At 39.0% G+C, this 18,220-nt stretch overlaps 1 protein-coding gene across 1 annotated transcript in view; it reads left to right on the top strand.

Annotated features, from left to right (window-relative positions):
- The window catches only part of antxr1c (ANTXR cell adhesion molecule 1c), a 44,101-nt gene that overhangs the window by 6,893 nt on the left and 18,988 nt on the right, over positions 1-18,220 (top strand). The window contains exons 2-11 of the mRNA XM_007560131.2: positions 7,733-7,804; positions 8,916-8,987; positions 10,818-10,899; positions 11,022-11,052; positions 11,141-11,214; positions 11,335-11,403; positions 12,428-12,508; positions 13,100-13,160; positions 15,081-15,179; positions 15,850-15,919. Coding sequence (XP_007560193.1) covers positions 7,733-7,804; positions 8,916-8,987; positions 10,818-10,899; positions 11,022-11,052; positions 11,141-11,214; positions 11,335-11,403; positions 12,428-12,508; positions 13,100-13,160; positions 15,081-15,179; positions 15,850-15,919 — 711 coding nt within the window. The remainder of the gene's footprint in view (positions 1-7,732; positions 7,805-8,915; positions 8,988-10,817; positions 10,900-11,021; positions 11,053-11,140; positions 11,215-11,334; positions 11,404-12,427; positions 12,509-13,099; positions 13,161-15,080; positions 15,180-15,849; positions 15,920-18,220) is intronic.

Raw genomic sequence — 18,220 nt, 5'->3', positions numbered from 1 at the left:
GCTCTGGATTGCTGATCTGGAACAGGTGTTATAGAAATACTTTTGGCCCAGATGTGGCACAGACATGCAATTCATATTTCATTTTTTAGGCTAATTTGGCCCAGACTGGACCGGATCAGAGTCTAAATGTTTTTTGCACGTGTCAGGCGGCTCATGAGCCTCCTCTGACTGTTATGTGGATCTGGTGACTTGTGAACGGATTTGGCTAAGATCTGGATGCTGTCTGGAGCTAATAATCATATTACATATTAGGTTTTGATGAAGGAATCACGTTATAGCATGACGTAAAGCTAAAAAAAGTTGACTTTACATAATCTTTAATTCCACTTCACACTATGGTCATCTGTTTGCTGGTTCAAAATCCCAGTAAAAAAACAACAGTTTGCTGTTTTAATATGAGAAACTGTAAACCATAACAATACATCTGCATATGGACATTATGATGTAACTGATTTAGTATGACTGGGTCAGAGTTTGCTGTTTTGTAAGGCCCAGATGTCAGGAAGAGCGGTTTTGGGTCTGTTCCTGGAAAATACTAACATCCACCTACGCTCACCTAAAGCTAACCTCAGGCTGATTTGGTGCTGCTGAATAAGCGCATCTCAGAAAACGCTTCATATTAAAAAAAAAAAAAAAAGAAAAGTTTTCATCAGTTCAAGTCTTTTATAAACTTCTCATACACTCCTATTTCCTTTGTCTCGACTAGTTTTACTGAGGCATTCACATTCTAAGTATAGACTTTCCTTAGTGCAGCCACAAACTAACTCACTGATGTGACTTTGAGTCATGCTGCCTGAATCCAGCCGAGTCAGCGGAAAACCTAGAGTGCAGCTGCAGCCTGTAAATACTTTGGACTTGTCTGAAAACGCTCAGGAACGACAGCTTCCAGAAAGCTGCTGTTGTGTTTACAGCAGGAAGTCACCGCTGGTCAAATATCATGTTTCAGTCTTTTAAAGGCTTCGAGAAACAAGAAAATTCATTAAAAAAGAAAGTCTTGTATTTAATGCAAAATGTCTGCTTCCCTTACGCATGCAGAGCATCACAGAGCACACATTCAGGCCTGGGAACGACTGGCCCTATAAAGAGCCATTGAAGCTCAACTGCAAAGCCTCTAACAACTTGCACCTAGCAGTTTTCACCCAGCAATTTTTCTTGGTTTCGGGAGGGATGCCCGGTATTAGCTTAGCAATCATGTCCTAAACGCTTTGATTTGTGCAACTGCTGTAAACGTTGGTTAGCGGTTCTGAAATGAATCCATTTGCCCATTGGCTGCAGCCTGGGGTGGTGTGAGTAAGAGGCCCAACTACCGTGGCAGACTGCCGTCTCGGAGGAGGTGGGGTGTGTTTTCTTTTTGACGCCTTCACCCGTGAGAATGGCACCGAGGGCTGAGATTTCATAGCAGGGGGAGAATTTTCTCACATGCAGTCTGGGAGGGAAGAGCCTGCTCCACTTGGGAGAAACTAACTAAGTGTTGGACAATTTCTTTCCAACCACCAGTTGCCCTTGATGAGGTAGTTAAAGTAGTTTCCCAAATCACTGAGCTTTAGGGAAAATGACACGTCTTTTTGAGAGTCAGCACAGTTACAGTCAGAACCAAACAATCAGGACTGAAATCTGGGTGTGGTGATAGACTCTGACCACGTAAAGACAGTTACAAAGTCAGTCTTCTGTCACCTGAAGAACATTTCCAGGATTACAGGACTAAAAGTATTAATATCGCAGCAAGATCTGGAGAAATTCATCCATGTGTTTGTGTTTAGCCGCATTGATCTTTAGCTGCCTTAAAAACAAAAAAACAAAAAACAAGTTATCAACAGATCTGCATATCGGTGTATAAGTGTGAGTGCAAATGGGTGAATGTGACTGTAGCATAAAGCGCTTTGAGTCGTCAAAATGATTGGAAAAGTGCTACATAAGTTCAGTCCATTTACCATAAGATACATTAAAGACTCGTTGTTTCAACATGTCCTGGTTCTGGCTCTGGTTCTGCTCTGTATCCCCAGAACCAAACATGGAGGAGCAGCGTTCAACTTCTATGCACCACAAATCTGGAACAAACTCACAGAAAACTGCAAAACAGCTGAAACACTGAGTTCCTTTAAATCAATATTCACCTGTTAAGAGCTGCTTTTGATTAGTAGCAAGAGGAACATTGATCAGCATGACTGATGTGTATTTGTTTGATGAGTTTGATGATGGCATTTGGCATTTCCTGTTGGCACTAGACCATCATATAAAAAATGAAAATATGACCAATCAACCAACACATGGCTTTCCATGTAAACTGACAGACCAGATAGGGAAAGCATTCATGAGAAAATTAGCCAAGAAAGTCGTGTTTCGCCTCATATCCTGTTGTTGTACGTTGCCAAGTTAAAACCGTTTTAGCAATATAATCTAGACAGACAGTCAACCACATGCTTTAGTTTTCCTGTCTTAGCTCCCGTTGCTATCTCGTGCTCCCAATCATTCCACTGGATCAACATCTGACCCCTCTCTAAAACACACATTGTGTGAATCATTTTCTGCCGGTTCAGCGATCCTAATCTCACCCAATCAGCAGAAAAAAAAGATGTATTTGAAATGATTGGATGTGTTTTTTTCACTGAGTCTTTGTAGACAGAAAAGGAGACGTGTGGATGATCCGTCCCTCTCCTTCAGTCAGTCTGTTCAGCATCACTGACCGGTTCTCGTGCGTAATGCCTCCCTTTTGATGCCACGGCGGCTTGGAAATCGCTGAATCGCACATATACATTATGCCGCACCAGAGGAATCTCAATAGATGCTAAAGCATATGATATGGGTTTTATCTGTTAAACTGAGCTTATGCAATATTTGATGATTGATTTGTTCTAAACTGACTGTTGAAAACAAGAAAAAAAATCATCATCAAAATGCCGTCAGATTCCTACAAAGTATGACTAAAACGAATGAAATTCATTTTCATAACTTTCTCTTCATCTTTTCTTAACACTTTGTAATGTCTTTATATTCTCCTTTTAAACCGTCTCAGGAAAAATGACAAGCACTGCAAAAGAAATACCCTTCTCAAAACAAGTAAAAAAAATATACAGATTTATTATAACAAATAAATCTATCAAAGGACTTACCACCTTTTATCAATATTGAAGAATTATTGACTTAAAACAAGTTCCCACGTTTTCCTAAAATGTTACTTTTATCTGAGCTTTGTCTTATTTCAACTCGCCTGAGATATTTGCACTAGAAACTAGGTAAAAAAAAACAAAAAAACTTGGTGAGATTTTGTGTTTTTTAGCTGTTAGAAGAATGACTCAACTGGGTTTTACAAACAGAAGCTAACATTTACAGTCTTCCTCATTTCCACTCTTGGGATTACAGCCAATCAGTAGCAAGAAAAACAATTACTCCTGAAACAGCTGCTTTGCTATTGCCAGTCAATAGTGGCAAAGTGCCAAGGAATATTTTAGTAATGCCCTACAAAAATAACTGGGGAAAAAACTCTGAAGTGTGTTGTTTTTACAACATGGTGTCAAGTTACGAAAACTAACTTATGTGCATTTAATCTTAAATTTATGAGACATGAAGGGAAAGTTAGTTTGCACAACTTCAGAGTAAAAAAAAAAGGGACGAGTAAAAAACTACAACAAAAAAAACCCCAGGGATAATCAGCACTCCAAAATATTCTGAAGATTTAATAAAGACAAAAACACACTGCGCCTCGGCTACATGACATCATCAGCTTGTTACAATATGTCTAAGGGCTTTCAGCCAATCAGAGGCAAGCAGGGCAATCAGCCTAAAGAAGAGACATCTGAGAAACGAGCACAATCAGTGGCAAACAACAATAACATTCAACATTCAGCACAAATAAATCCATAAAATCACAAAAATTATATAAAGCTGTTCAACACTAACTCTTTGTGAAGTTCTTTAGAGTTTACTGTCTGTAAATGTTTGCTGTAACATGACAAAATGTAAAAAATAAAGGTTGAATGTGAATGATGATGCTGGAACATTTTCTATTTTTGTTAGTAAAACAACCTATTTAATCAGTTTTAATATTTAATTTTTCCTTTTTTTACATTTTGTTGAAACTCACTGTGTCGTGACAGTATGTTAAAAGGCAAATATGAAAAAAAAAATATAGGTCTTCTGCCTTCTCCCAGTTCTAACTAGAAACAACCAATCAGAGACCAGAGGCGGGTCTTAGTGCTGTCTTCCCTTTTCCTTCCTGATAGCAGAGCTTGTAGTGAATGCTAAGGCTAGCTAGCATAGCCACTGATGATGGTGGATAAATGGCTCTGCCGTAAATGTAAGTTGTTTCTCCAAACAGTAGCGCATTTAGCAGCGCATACTTCAGTTGATTGACAGCGCTAAGCCCCTCCTCCTGGCTTTGACTGGTTGTTTTTGACCAAGAGCGTAGCATTTCTTCAGACAGCAGTCACGGCACAGGGAGGAGGTGGAGGAGTTGGATTCTTCTCACAGATTATCTGTATCACTGTCACAACATTTTAACAAATATGTGAAAAACATATATATTTTTTTTTTATAAAAGTTACACATTGCAGCTTTAACCTTATCAGGGAGAAGTTAACTGAATCACTAGGAAGTGATTCTTGGCAGTGAGGAATCCCGATAAGCCAGCTGATTTAAAGCTAACATATATTTTTGGCGTACCAACTATCAGACTCCTCATCTCTCCCTTGATCTTCCCTTCTTTCCTTTTTTATTTCTTTTTGTTCAGCCCAAGTATTTCTAGACACGTGTTTTTCATTCTGTTCCTATCAAACACACTCTGTCGCCCCGTTTTCAGAGACCTGCTCCTGCATAACCTCACATTGCTCTCAGCTTGAGTTACTTTGTTGGCAAATTGGCCCACTGCTGATTCTTTAAACCTTTTATTTTTTTCTTAATGCTTTGGGCCCACAAACCTTCAAAGCCACACAACGTCAGGTCGGATCATTAAAATTAGATCAAGAGATCTCAGCGGGAACTTAATGGGTTTTTCTCAAGACTCGCAAAACACAAGGAGCCACTTCCTTTCGCCCCCCGACGTTGTTTGGACAGGTGAGCGAAACTGCAAGCTAAGCCTCTGTCTCCACCTCAGACAGCCAGGCCGCTCCAACGCAAACAGCGGTGCAGTTAAAAGATAAGCAGAAGAAAACCAAAAGAGCGAGTCCTCAGCTTCGCCTCATGTTGCCTTAATACTCAGAGCTGATCCCTAACTCCTCTCTCAGATGTTGTCCACAGCTGATTTGCTCCTCTTTTTTTTCTTTCCGCTCTCCTCTGTTGCTATGATGGAACAAACGGCACAAGATGTTTGCGCCTGCTGTTATACTTCAGCTTCCTCGTGTCTGCGTCTGCAAGTCCTTTTGTGAATCTTTCTGTTTACGCTGCACATTTTGCTGAACTAAACCTGCTCTTTTACCCCCATGTTTTTTGTTTTTTTTATCATTATTTTTTGCTAAGCTTGTAAAGTCTTTGCTCAGTCAGCCTGATTGGAATGTAAGGCCTTGATGTGGGTGAGCAGCTCATGTAATCAGGAAAGAAAACATGAGATTTTTCTTTTGTGCTGATTAGCCTTTCTAACCATCTGATTAAATTGAAACTTGCATAAGGAGTACATGTTCTTCTAGGAAATCTTATATTTACGATGTTTAATTCCAGCCTGATGTCCAGCTCACTGCTTCTGGCTTCAAACTCTTATCTCCTTGTTTTCCTCTTTAAAGGTGAACATTCTGGTTAACATAAAGTTTTATAGTTGTGACTTCGTTACACAGCAATCCTAGCACTACAGACACAAACGCTGCTCTTGGGAAAAAAAAACATCTGTAGAACTTTCTTAGCAAGCCTTAATGCAGTTCGTCAAAGTTGTATGTCAGGGTGACCGTTGCCACAGCCTCAATTTGACTTTATTTAAGAGGTAAAATCGATTTTAAGAAAATGTTTGTCGTTTTTGCTACTGTGAATCTTAGGAAGGTAAACTCATATGTGACTGTTGTAAAGGTGAAGTCACAAAGCTCCAGTTTAAGAACTTTTTTGTTCACTTTTGTGCAGACTTAATGTTTAATTTGAAAAGGAAGCAAAGTAGTTAAGTAATAAAAGCAGAGGCAGTTAAAAAAAACACATAAGGGAGTTTGAAATAAAAAGTAATGTCATCTGCATAAAGAGAAACCAAATGTGAAGCAAATATGAATGCCCTGAATGTACTCACATCTTTGGAGGGATATTACAAGAGGTTCAATGACTAAAACAACCTAGCATGGTCCTAGTTTAGTCTGAAACATTCAGGTTTTTTTAATTATTGGTGTAAAATAATCAAAATGGGATTGATGTAACTAACACAGTTCTATTCTTTCACAAGAACACACTCTGTCTGGCATGTCGTCTGAAAGTGTGTGAACAGTTTTACTTTCTAACAAAGCAGTTCTGCTTAGCTAAGCTTTGCTTAATGTGGTTACGTAAGCTACTCTCTACACAGCCTAACGCCTTCTTTTCTTTCACTCTTCGAATTTGGTCGCTTTGTTTGTTTCACAACTCTTAATCTCTGCCTCGTTAGTTAGTTAACAGGTGGTCCGTTTGCTAGCACGCCTGAAGCCCCTTCCTGTAAGGCTCTCAGCTAATAAAACTGCTGCAAACTCACAGAGCTAGTCTGGACAGAGGAAATGTAGGCCGCCTCTCAGGGAGACATTTCGTAACAGTCCAGTTTTATAGAAGCTTTCCTGGGGAGACTAGCTCCTATTTACTCAGCCTTCAGGCGCCGTTTTGGTGATAAAGGGAGCCGCTAAATTAGACCCTAGATTTAACCACTTGCCTCTTTTCTCTATGTGTAGCTGGCAGCTAATGTGGTTCACGCTAATTATGATGCTACACAAGATTTCCTTGTGTACTTAAACAGCTAAAATTCAAAGTTGATACTGTTTCTTTTAAAGTCTAGTGACAGCTAGCTTACTTTTGTAGCTGTTAGTTTTATGTTTTGTCAATCATAGCTGCTAAATGTTTGATAAAATGTAATGACTAAGTCAAATTCATTTGTTGTTAGCTGTATTAATGCAAGTTGGAACTTTACTCCTGTACTGGAACTACTCTCATCAACAACCGCAAGTCAAAAAACAAGCAACTTCGCTAGTTGTTGTGCTAAGTGACGTGGCAAACTAGTTGTAGTGATAAATCGACATCAAAGGTTTTTTCTTTTGTTGTTTTTTTTATTTATTTTTCAGCATTCAAAGACTAAAGGTACATTTTCACAAACAGGTTGTCTTGAACTATGTGTGGCAATGAGATACAATCAAATATTTCTGCAACCTTTGCTACGTTTTACAAACATGGCGACCATATTGGATTTGACATTGGGGTCGCTCTGTGACCTCCAACTTTCCGACATGCTTTGACAACTTGTACAAAAAAAAGGAAGCCATAACAATAGTTTGACTTAAAGTAAAATATTTGACCATTGTGTTTCTCCTTGCATATTTCCAGCTTGTTCTTTACACTGTGGATGTTTTGAGCCTCAGTTGCTCTTGGCCAGCCACGCTGTAATTTTCCTGTTTAAACGCTTTGCCATATGGAGCTCAGTCTGTTCGATGGCTTAAAGTGAACTATTTTTGTGGTTCCCAGTGCTGCTTTGGTAAGACACATCTTACAATAGTATGAGGTAGCTGTGGAGTATATGGAAGTTATCGCCTACGTAGAGATACAGAGAAAACTTTATGATGTTTCTCACATTCATTTGTGCTCTCCCGTTCTGCAGGTCTGGCAGTGTGATTGGCCACTGGAATGAAATCTTTGAATTCGTGAAGAACTTGGCAGAGAAGTTTAAAAGGTAAGAGATTCTTCACAAGCATGTCCGCGATCGCATAGTCTTGTTAAAGTAAGCCGGCAGAGAAGCATTAAACAGGGTTTAATCGGTGGGTGGCCAATGTGTAAAACTTCATTGTTGGTGTCCTGACAGCTTCTGACTTCCTGGTTAAAGAATCTATTGTTACAGGAAAACACACCTTACTAACTTGGTAAACAAAACGTTATACCTCCCACACCAGCAAATAAATACAGACCAATTCAAACCAACGCCTCTTGTTGGTTTGGTTGCTTTCAGACACTGGAGGTTTTTGGGCCTTAAATACAATAAGCATTATTGGGTTTATATCCTAACATTTGTCTAAAGATTCTGTTCAACGAATTCAACTTGTTTTTGTTCAATAAATCATTTAATAAATTTAAATTCACACATTAAAAACAAGCCGTACAGATTTTGGGCTGTCTTTTTTTCTTTCTTTTTTTTTCCTGCTTTGTTTTTGCCAAATACTACCTCCTCGTTTCTCCTTGGCCGAAGGATCCATTTAGAGCAGAGATCTGTTCTTCCCCCAAAGTTTCATCTTTAAATAAACACGACGGAGAAGCACGAACAACAACAATCCTTTAGCTTGCCGTCTGTCATAAACAATACCGCGTCCACCTCGCAGGCTTGGAACCTATCAGCAAAACTTTCCCCAAACAGACTTCATCTACAAATAAACACAAATTCACATGTTGAGATGCTGTGACATAGTTTTCATATCAAAACTAGGTCACTGCCTGTCACTGGGGGTTTGGTTCCTGCCCTCTGGTACAACTCTGTCCATGTTATCATTGTATTCCTGTATATTCAGAGTGACTTGCTCAATTATGCTCCTTAAAATTTTTCATGTTTTGTCCCATTCCAACCGCAAATGTCAGACCACGCCTCATTTGTAAATAGAGCTTTTAATTTCAGTATAAATCCAGCAGTTCTTCAAAAACAGGTCTGTTTGAGGAAAGCAGCAAGAAAACACATGAATCTTTCTGTCTGTGACATCATACTCAGATTGTTGGCATGGTTTGTTCCACAGCTAACTGCTTTGTGTGTTTATATATTCTAACGTTTTGTTTTTTTTCTCTTCCCTTCCCCGTTCCAGTCCCATGCTGAGGATGTCCTTCATAACATTCAGCTCCAGAGCGTCCACCATCATGAAGCTAACAGAAAACAGGTGATTTCACTTGGCTCTAATTTCACTGGTAATATTTTAATAGAAATTCATTTACTGGGATTAACTGTAACTGTTATATAAAAGCAATTAAAAGCAGACTGTGTTGTTATTCGTGTCCATCGCTGAGGACGTTGTTTCCTTTTTCACATGCTGGCACAATGTGAGGTTGTAATTAAAGATCTCTGAGATGTCAAACTACTAGAGGAGGAGCAGAAATCCCCCCTTTAAAAAAACAAACAAAAAAAACATGAATTTACCTCTCCCTCTGACGGATAAACTAGGTCATTTATATTTTCTACACTGTTCTTTTTCCCCTACTACTTCCTCTATTTTAAAGGTCAGCTCTACAACTTGAACTCATCAGAAAATCCCCTCTTTTAAGCTGGGAAACGCAAATGACAGATTGATGGCAGATTTCACTCCCAAGCTCCGTCATTGTCCCCAGTTTGTGTGGACAGTTTGTGCCGATCCCTCGACCTTTTCAGTGTTTGCGGTGAACTCGTCCAGGTTGTTAAAACATCGAACCGCACAAAGAGGCTGAAGTAATATTATAGCTAGCCAGTGGTTAAACTTGCCAGTTAAAAATCATGCTGTATTTCCTCTACGGTAAAACTCCACAATCGGCTCCAAAATCACATCTGGTTCGTTTTTATGTGAGCCTTTAAAGTTCTATTTTATTTTTTTTTATGGAAAACATTTTTTTTCTACAAAGTTTGCTGCAAGTGAAGGTTAAAGCACTAAAGCTTTTACATGTTATAACATGTGGCACAGTGTGTAAAGTTACACACTCAAAATTTAAAGGATTTTTTTGTCTATCTTGCTAGGTGGTTGCTTTAACATTTAGCTAAATGTCTCAATAGGTGTAGTTAAATATTTAAGTAAACGTCTAAATTGTTAGACGAAGTTGTAACCATATATGTTGCAAACAAGTGACGGTGAAAACTACCTCAAAAACATCAGAAAATATTGCTGTAAAATTTTTTACAAAAACCTAATTTTCCAATTCTCTACCACATTTTACCAACTGATTGCAATTGACTGGACATACAGATTATATATGCCAACTATGTTTTCTTAAAAAAGTCATTTACGAATCAGCCTTTGCTTACAAAGTTCCACTATGACAAAAAATTAACATCAGTGCCATGTATATGCAGTAAATTAAGATTTCAATTAATATCACATGGTCTACATTATTATTGCTACTGTGTAATACTTGTGGATGCTGCAATCTCTATCCAGCTCTCCTGATAGCAACAGATATTTCATTTCAAGCAGAGTTTCTGCCTAGTGCTCATTAAAATTGAGTTAACATGCTAGTATTAGCTTAGCAGCAAGACTGTAAAAGCATTGAAATGACTTGTTGATGATTAATTGAAAGTTAGTCAACAACAAATTGAAAAAAAGTTGGAAAAATTACCTAAAATTTCCAGACTGTAATAATATAATATTTTATCATTATTATTAAACCTTAATATTGATTGATTGTGTCAGTATAAAGGTATAATAAATCTATTGTGTTTTCAGATTTAAAAAATGGTGTCCAAAATACAATTCTACTAGGCATCTGCTTGACAACGCTTCTTGTTTAAAAAATACTGGCTATGCAAAGCGGGGCCACAAGGATCTTTGTGGGAGCCACAGGAATACCTGATAAATACACTTAGATCATTTAACAAACCAATCATTTCCAAAATGAAATTTAAATGATTCCTAGTTGCAAAAGCAAGAAACTGCAGACAAAAAAACAGACAGAATATTTAACTATTTCACAGGAAAAGTACATGATTAACTTTGCGATTTGACCCCAGCTGTTTTTCTGCTCTACAGAGTGACTATCCAAAAGGGCCTGAATGCTCTGAGGAAAGAGAAACCTGGTGGGGATACTCTGATGGACCTGGGGCTGCAGAGTGTAAGCAGGCATTGTAACACACACATTAAAACACACAATAAGTAATTCAGGACAAATTAAAAGCTTTTTAGGACTGCCTGCTAAAATCTCCTCTAACAAAGAACATGTCTGTCTGCTTAAAGGCAAACGACCAGATACGCAAGGAAAACTTTGGTGAGTAGCTGACGTCTTCAGTGTCGTCATACATTTCTGCAGTTTACTTTGAATCTTAAAGTTATGGCTCTTTGCTCATATCTTTCAGGGACAGCCAGTGTGATCATCGCTCTGACAGATGGTGACCTGCAAGAGCAGCAGCTCTTCAATGCACAACAGCAGGTAAGAAATCCGTACTCTGTCTAATATCCAACTATCTTCAATCAGGAACTACCACAAAGAGCTAACCTGGAGAGACGAGTTCTGTCCTCACATGACTTTTTGTCTGTACTCTTCCGACAGGCAGAGGAAGCCAGACGTCTGGGAGCGATCGTGTACTGTGTTGGTGTCAAAGACTTTAATGAAACACAGGTAAGGAAGTTGTAAGATGAGGCTCTCCTCTAAAGTGACTCTAATATAAAAAGAAAATTAGAATAGCAAGCAGTTGTGAAGGGGTCCAAGCCTCTCTTAGCAGTCCAAACCCAGGCACATTTCCCACAAACATGGTCTCAACCAGGTGGACTTAATACATCATTGGCCAAAACGAACCCATACCAGCCACTGAAGTGGCATAGGAACGGTTCAGTCAGCTTTATAGACTCAGCACTTCATAAATTGAAAAAGTAAAGTTCAATACAGATGAAGGTAGATTAAAATAAATTACTTGAGAAAGGTGTTTTTGGACTTGAGAGTTTTTCTGTTTTCCTGAGTTTTTCCTAACGGTGTCTTTGGATGCTTGAAAAAGCCTTTTATGGTGGGGTGCTTTTACTGCCTCCTACTTCTCAGCCAGCACTGAGCTAAGAAGTACTTTCAACTAATAATTCTTCCCACTGAGAACGGTAGCTACAATAATTCATTTACCATAGATTTGCAGCAGTTGCTTAAATAAAAAAGAAAAGGAAAATTTCCCAAATCTAATCAGATGTTCTAAGTTTAGCACAAGTTATATTTTTTGTGCCTCTAAATTAAAAAAAAACGTCATAACCACCAATCATTATTATGTAATACAGTATTGTTTCCAAATAAAAGCACAAATTCCAACAATAGGTGCAAATTTATTTCAATAGTTGAAAGAGACCCAGACAGCAATGGACTTTAGACCATAAATTTAGTTTTGATACAATAATTTATGGTTTTGAGGATATAGGTACAATTGTTGCTATAGCTCCTTCTACTGACAAACAATAGTAAATCAGTGAGAAGATTTGTAGATACTGTATTGATGTTCGATTAACAAACCAGTGTAGGTTTGTTATAAATATTGATTTTCTGAGTGAGTATCTGTTTTTGAAGGTTTTTTTTAAATAAATATTTTCTTAAAAAGTCATTTTCTTCATTTGTTCATCACTTTCCTCTTTGCATGTTCTTTTTTGTCTTTCTCTCTCACCAACTCTAGCTGGCCACCATTGCGGACACCATAGAGCATGTGTTTCCTGTGCTAGGAGGGTTCCTTGCCCTTAGGGGTGTCATCGACTCGGTAACCTAACTCCTCTCTACTGTAAAAGTCTACTGTACATCCAACTGTGACACTGAGAATTCAGACATCTAGGGGGTGGGAGGTAAAAGAACAGTCAGTGGAGAAGATGAACACCTTAGGGTGTTCCTTGGTCACCCTAAGGAACAGAGGAACAGTCTCTGGTGGCTGCAAACCCTCCTGGAACAGGGGTTCAGGAGGGAGCAGGGGTACCTGGGGCACCCTAGGGGTTCAAGAAGAGTCAAAGATGGAGGCAAACCCTCCTGGTGCCCCTCTACACATACAAGAACACTCACTAGTGGAGGCGATGCCATCTGGGTCACCCTAAGGAGTAGAGGAACAGTGTCTGGGGGCGGTGAATCTTTTGGGATCCCTCAGAAAACACTGGAGCCTAATGTAGGTTGGCAAAATCTTAAGGAGGTGATTTAGCTTTGACCGCCACCCCCCACCCAGGGCTTTGGATATTTGAGACATGACAAATTTTGCTTTAGTGCCAAAACAGTTTTCAAGAGCTCTAAAAAAGCCATTAAATTTTGCAAGCACATTACAATTATTATGTGTGTTCCTAAATCACTGCTGCCTTTACTTTTTCAGATTATCAAGAAATCCTGTATTGAAATATTGGCAGCAGAGCCGTCGAGTGTGTGTGCTGGAGGTGGGTAATTGGAAAAACACACTCTCAGAAAGGCATACACACAATAAATGGGTCTCTCTTGAGTTTATGAGACAAATGCCGTCATTGAATTCACCCATGAACTACGGTCATTTCAATAGGAAGCATTTTGGTTTGGCTTCCTTCTTTTATGACTATCCCAGACTGAAAAATGACCACATGCAGCCTGAAGGGTCACTTACCGGAAATCTGCTTCGATGGGGGACTACAGCAGGAGTAACATCACTGGGTCACATTAAATGTAATGACCGTGAGAACAGCGCTGCAGTTACAGGAGATTAACTGGAGATGAAATGTACAGTAGACATCCTTCAGTGTAATACCATCGGAGAGAGCGTAAAACCATTATTGAAAAATAAGTCGGATAATAAATAGCTCAAATGAACAGATGAAAACCGGGGTTAATGATATGTGTAAGGGTAAAAGCAGAGGAGCTGTGTGTTTTTTGCATCTGCTTCTGTTTTGTATTCCATGAAACAGGGAATTACCAAACCATTTAATAATTAGCTAAGGGAAATTTATTTTGTTTCCTTTCCCATGATGTTAGTTTCCTTTAACATTGTAATACTGGATCACATGTGATTTGTGCTTCTTCTCTAAGAAAACATGCTTTTTTTTTCCTTGCCTCATTCATTCTGTTACTGTTTTTGTCCTTCCTCCTCCAATATGGTCATTAAAATATAAGAATATGCAAAGTTTCCCCCAGAAAACTTGCTAAGCCCGGAGGTTGGGCACTAGGGCAGTCATTCATCCAGTGGCCCGTCATGTTTTTGAGTTAAAAAATGTTTAAAGTTGACAGGAAATTTGAAAATATCACTTGATAATTATGTTATTGAAAAACTGGAAGATTAATACCTGAACACCAACTATAAAACCTTAAAAAATATAAACATTTTAAAAAGACTTGAATAAATATGCAGTGGTTAGCCTGGTAGGGGCACAAGTAAAGCCTGGTGGCCTAACAGGCTTATAATACACTAGGGGAAACCCTGAGTATGTCTACATATTAGGGTAGTCACGATAGTAAAATTTCCAACATGACACTCGATGCAACTTGTTATATCGCATCAATCTTTTTACAAAGGGTTTTCTCTGACAAAGATGAAAGAAATATAACCAGTTAAGTATGACGACATTTTCAGTACTGTTATCTGGAAAAGCTAAAGTGGTTTTTAAAGAGTGAGGAATGTTGTATTCACACAGCTCATCCCCAGTTAAATAACATTGCAGATGTTTCTTTACTACAGTAGTTCTTACAATGCAAACAGCAGTCCACTTCAGAAAATGTTGTTCTTAAAATGTAAACAATGCTTTTTACAGTGTAAAACAAGGATTTGTTCCATGCTAATGTGTTCCACAGCAGCCCTGTTCAGATTGTGTGTTTCTGGTAACTTTGCATCATTTTGGTGGCCTATTACTGACAGCAGGGAAGGCTGCAGATGGTTCAGATTAGTTGCTACAATTGGATGGGTAGACCGTTTGTTAATTTTTAGTCATTTTACTATCAGCCACATTAGCCTCTAGTTCCTTTACTACTGGATAAGAAGCAGGTATGTGGTTCATTAAGATTCTTTGCTATTTTCTATCCATACTTAGCCATCTAGAAGCTGCTGTTTAAATAAATAAATGTTTTTTTACACCTTTAAAGTTGTAGATAGAGGAGTTTTACTTGCCTGTTTGAACCCCTCTCAAACATTAAAGCGTACCCATCGTCTTGTCCTGGTTGCCAGCAACGCGTTTGCTTTTGCCTCTTTCACTACAGAGGGCTCTCCTTGAAAAATGCTTGCCATGTTATTGGAGCTGATTCCCTGTGTTTTGTTTATTTGTGTCTACCTTAGTGAGTCATATTTTGTGAAATCTTTCATATTATAAAAATGACAAACATGTTGTTTGTGCAACCAGAGACATTTCAAGCCGTGGTGAGGGGAAACGGATTCCTCCACGCAAGAAACATCGACCAGGTGCTCTGCAGCTTCAAAATCAACGATACCATCACAGTCAGTGAGTAGACCTGCTCTGGGCTTGTTGGCTTTTTTTTTTTATAAATAGAACAGTCAGTAATAAAGTTCAGCTGGTTTTCTACAATACATCTGTTCATTTCTATATCACTGAGTAGCAAAAGGTATAATACTGAAAATAAAATAGCTACATTGATCTACATTTACAAGATAACATTCTCATCTTTCAAAAAGATTCACATGAACACAGCGATGGTGTTCATGTCTTCTGAGATATTTAACTTTTGGTTAAATTATAACCACAGAATTGAGTGGATTTTATTAGGATTTTATGTGTTAGACCGACATGTATTTGTATTCAGCCCCTTTTATTCTCATACCGCTAAATAAAGTGTAAGCAGTTGCCTTCAGAAGTCACCTACTTAGTAAATAGAGCATACTACAAGTGCAAACCTATCAAGACACAGCAACAGATATGACCAGTAACTCTGGAGGGGCTGCAGAGACACGCTGCTCAGGTGGAAGACACACTGCACATTTCCTTCAACACCTGCTAACTCCTACTGTAAAACATGGTGGTGGCAGCTTCATGCTCCTCTACAGCCCATTTGTGGTTGTAATGTGATTATGGTTAGTGTGGGTTAGTTAGTGTGTTCAATGAGTGTGAATACCTTTGCAGGAAACTAATTTCTTCTTGTGTTTCTGCCCTTTAGATGAAAAGCCTGCTGGTGTAGAAAACACATTCTTACTGTGTCCAGCTCCTGTCATCGATGAGGTTGGAAAGTAGGTGTCTCTCTTTTTATAGCTTCATGAACTCTTACGGTTTGCATTATAAAGGGGCTGTTTCTTAGACAGATTGCATTATGCACACTGCCCTCCTTGTATAAAGCCAGGGGAACATGTGCATCAGAAATCTGCCATACATTAGCTGTTTTTATGATCTCTATCTGAAGTCATACTCCTATTCTCTAGTTCCTAGAATAGTTCTAGGAAAATATAAAAGGCGGTCCAGCTGTGCCAGCTCACACCAGGGACGAAGCCTTTGTGCGTTTGTCCTGAGCAGTAAAAAAACGAGAGCAGATTCCTCTTTGTGAGGCACCGGCGGATCTGGACGACAAAACTTGCAAATCTCACGAAATGTCTCGGCTGACGTCTTGCCAGTTCTTTTGGGCAGGAAAGGTCGCTGTAGTCGCTGACTTTTCCAGCCAGCCAAGAAAAGAACTCTTAAACACTCTGCATGGTATTTGTATAGAGCCAAGTCTGTGAGGCCATTTACCAGCTAAAGAGCAAATCATTTCCTCGAGGAACTAGAAAGTGAAAGGGAGGCGCCATATTGAAACTGGGGTGTTTTTTTCCAAGAACTTTTGGCTTCTAGCAACAAACCAGCTTTAACTACTTGGACACGGCTGTTGTTTGAGAATATTACATTAGGACACTTAAGAAAAAAATCATGTTGGACCTGATGCCAAACTGCAATCACAACCTCAGAGTATTTCATTGAGTATTTCTGTGAAAGCCACTGAAAGTGTGGCATGCATTTGTTTTCAAAAAGAATAAAATCCTCTTCCAACTACCTGCCAGCTGAGTCCAACTGTGTGTGATTACAATCAGTATAAATCCAGCTGCTTGTTAGAGAATATCAGTGGACAAATAGCATCTGAAGACATTGTTTATTGTTCTCTGAATATTATGTTGGTGGAATATGCCCTGCAAATTTTTAGATGTATTTATTTATTCTTTTATAAATGTGAAATTTGAACAGTTGAACACTTTGTGGAACATATTTTGTTGTGATTGTAACATGTTTAGATTCATAAAAATAATAAAAAGAAAGGAGGAACCATCCTGTAGACATCCACCAAATCAGAAGCCAACTTCATCTCCGTATTATACAGAATGTTTATGCTTGGTGTCATACTGGATTACAGTAAACTCTGACAAAAGAACAAATGTAAAATCATCTATTTTATGACGCTTACAGATGTTGTGTGCCGACCATTTTTCTTGATAAAGTTTCCATTAACACTAGTCCTGGATGACCAGGTATGCTAGTTACAAAGGTTAACCCCAGCAACTCCTATGCTAACGTTAGTCTATCCATGCTAGAGACCGGGAGAGGAACAAGGCAGTCAAGAAGCTGACCAGCCTTGGCATGCTAGTCACTAGCATCTTCAAAGCTAAAGTAAATGAGTAGTCTCCTTCTCATTTCCAGCACCAGCTGCTCAGCTACCGGTGTCGGCCTTATCATTAATCAGGTCAGTAGCTAGCTCTGGAATGGAAATAATTATGACAAGGAAGCAGTCACTGCTGGGTCCACTGTAGTCTTAATTTTGGCACTGAAACTGCACCGTAACCCTGGAAGAAAACCCAGAGCTGAAAAAGAACAGGGAGTAGGTTTGGCTTTTATTGTACCGTGAGCTAAGACACACAGTAAATGGTTTCGTTCAAAGCATAGTCGTGTTTTTCAGTGGCCTAATCAAAGACCAGACCTAAATCCAATCAAGAATCTGTGGCAAGACTTGAACATTGTTGTTCATAGAAGTGACAAAGCTGAAGGAAGCCTAAAACACTGGCAATTGGATCATTTTCCTTCCACTTCTTTTGGTTCCTCCATCACATAAAATCCTAATAAAACACGCTGAACTTTTCAGGTTTCAACGAAAACGTTCAACAGGAAGGAATTTGTTTGCACAGTGCAAACTACGCAGCGACCAGATTTGCTCCTACATCACATTTCTGTGCTCTTATTTAGACCCCAACCGTGTTCCAACATCAACTATCCGCAAACCTCTCTGACCCAAGTCTTTATGGGAAGAAAAGAGCTCAGGGCCACAGAATACGAGTCTGAGTGGACGGCGTTAAAGACTTTATAAACACAGAGGGAAACCAGGGGGAGGAGAGATGGACAGTTTCTCTCCCTCCACATACCTTAAACCTAAATCATTCCTTTTTGCTACAAATTCCGTACATTTATTCTCCCACAGCAGTCGGGGGGGGGAAAAAAAAAAACAGATCTTCATGCTAGCACTCGGAAATCAGACAGCGAAGGGATTGAAGATTCTGAGCTAATCCGTTGCCCATTTC

Source organism: Poecilia formosa, unplaced genomic scaffold (genome assembly GCF_000485575.1).
Source record: "Poecilia formosa unplaced genomic scaffold, Poecilia_formosa-5.1.2 Scaffold4, whole genome shotgun sequence".
NCBI classification, from domain to species: Eukaryota; Metazoa; Chordata; class Actinopteri; order Cyprinodontiformes; family Poeciliidae; genus Poecilia; species Poecilia formosa.
The sequence above is the reverse complement of the archived record's forward strand: the minus strand, read 5'-3'. Positions and strand labels throughout refer to the sequence as shown.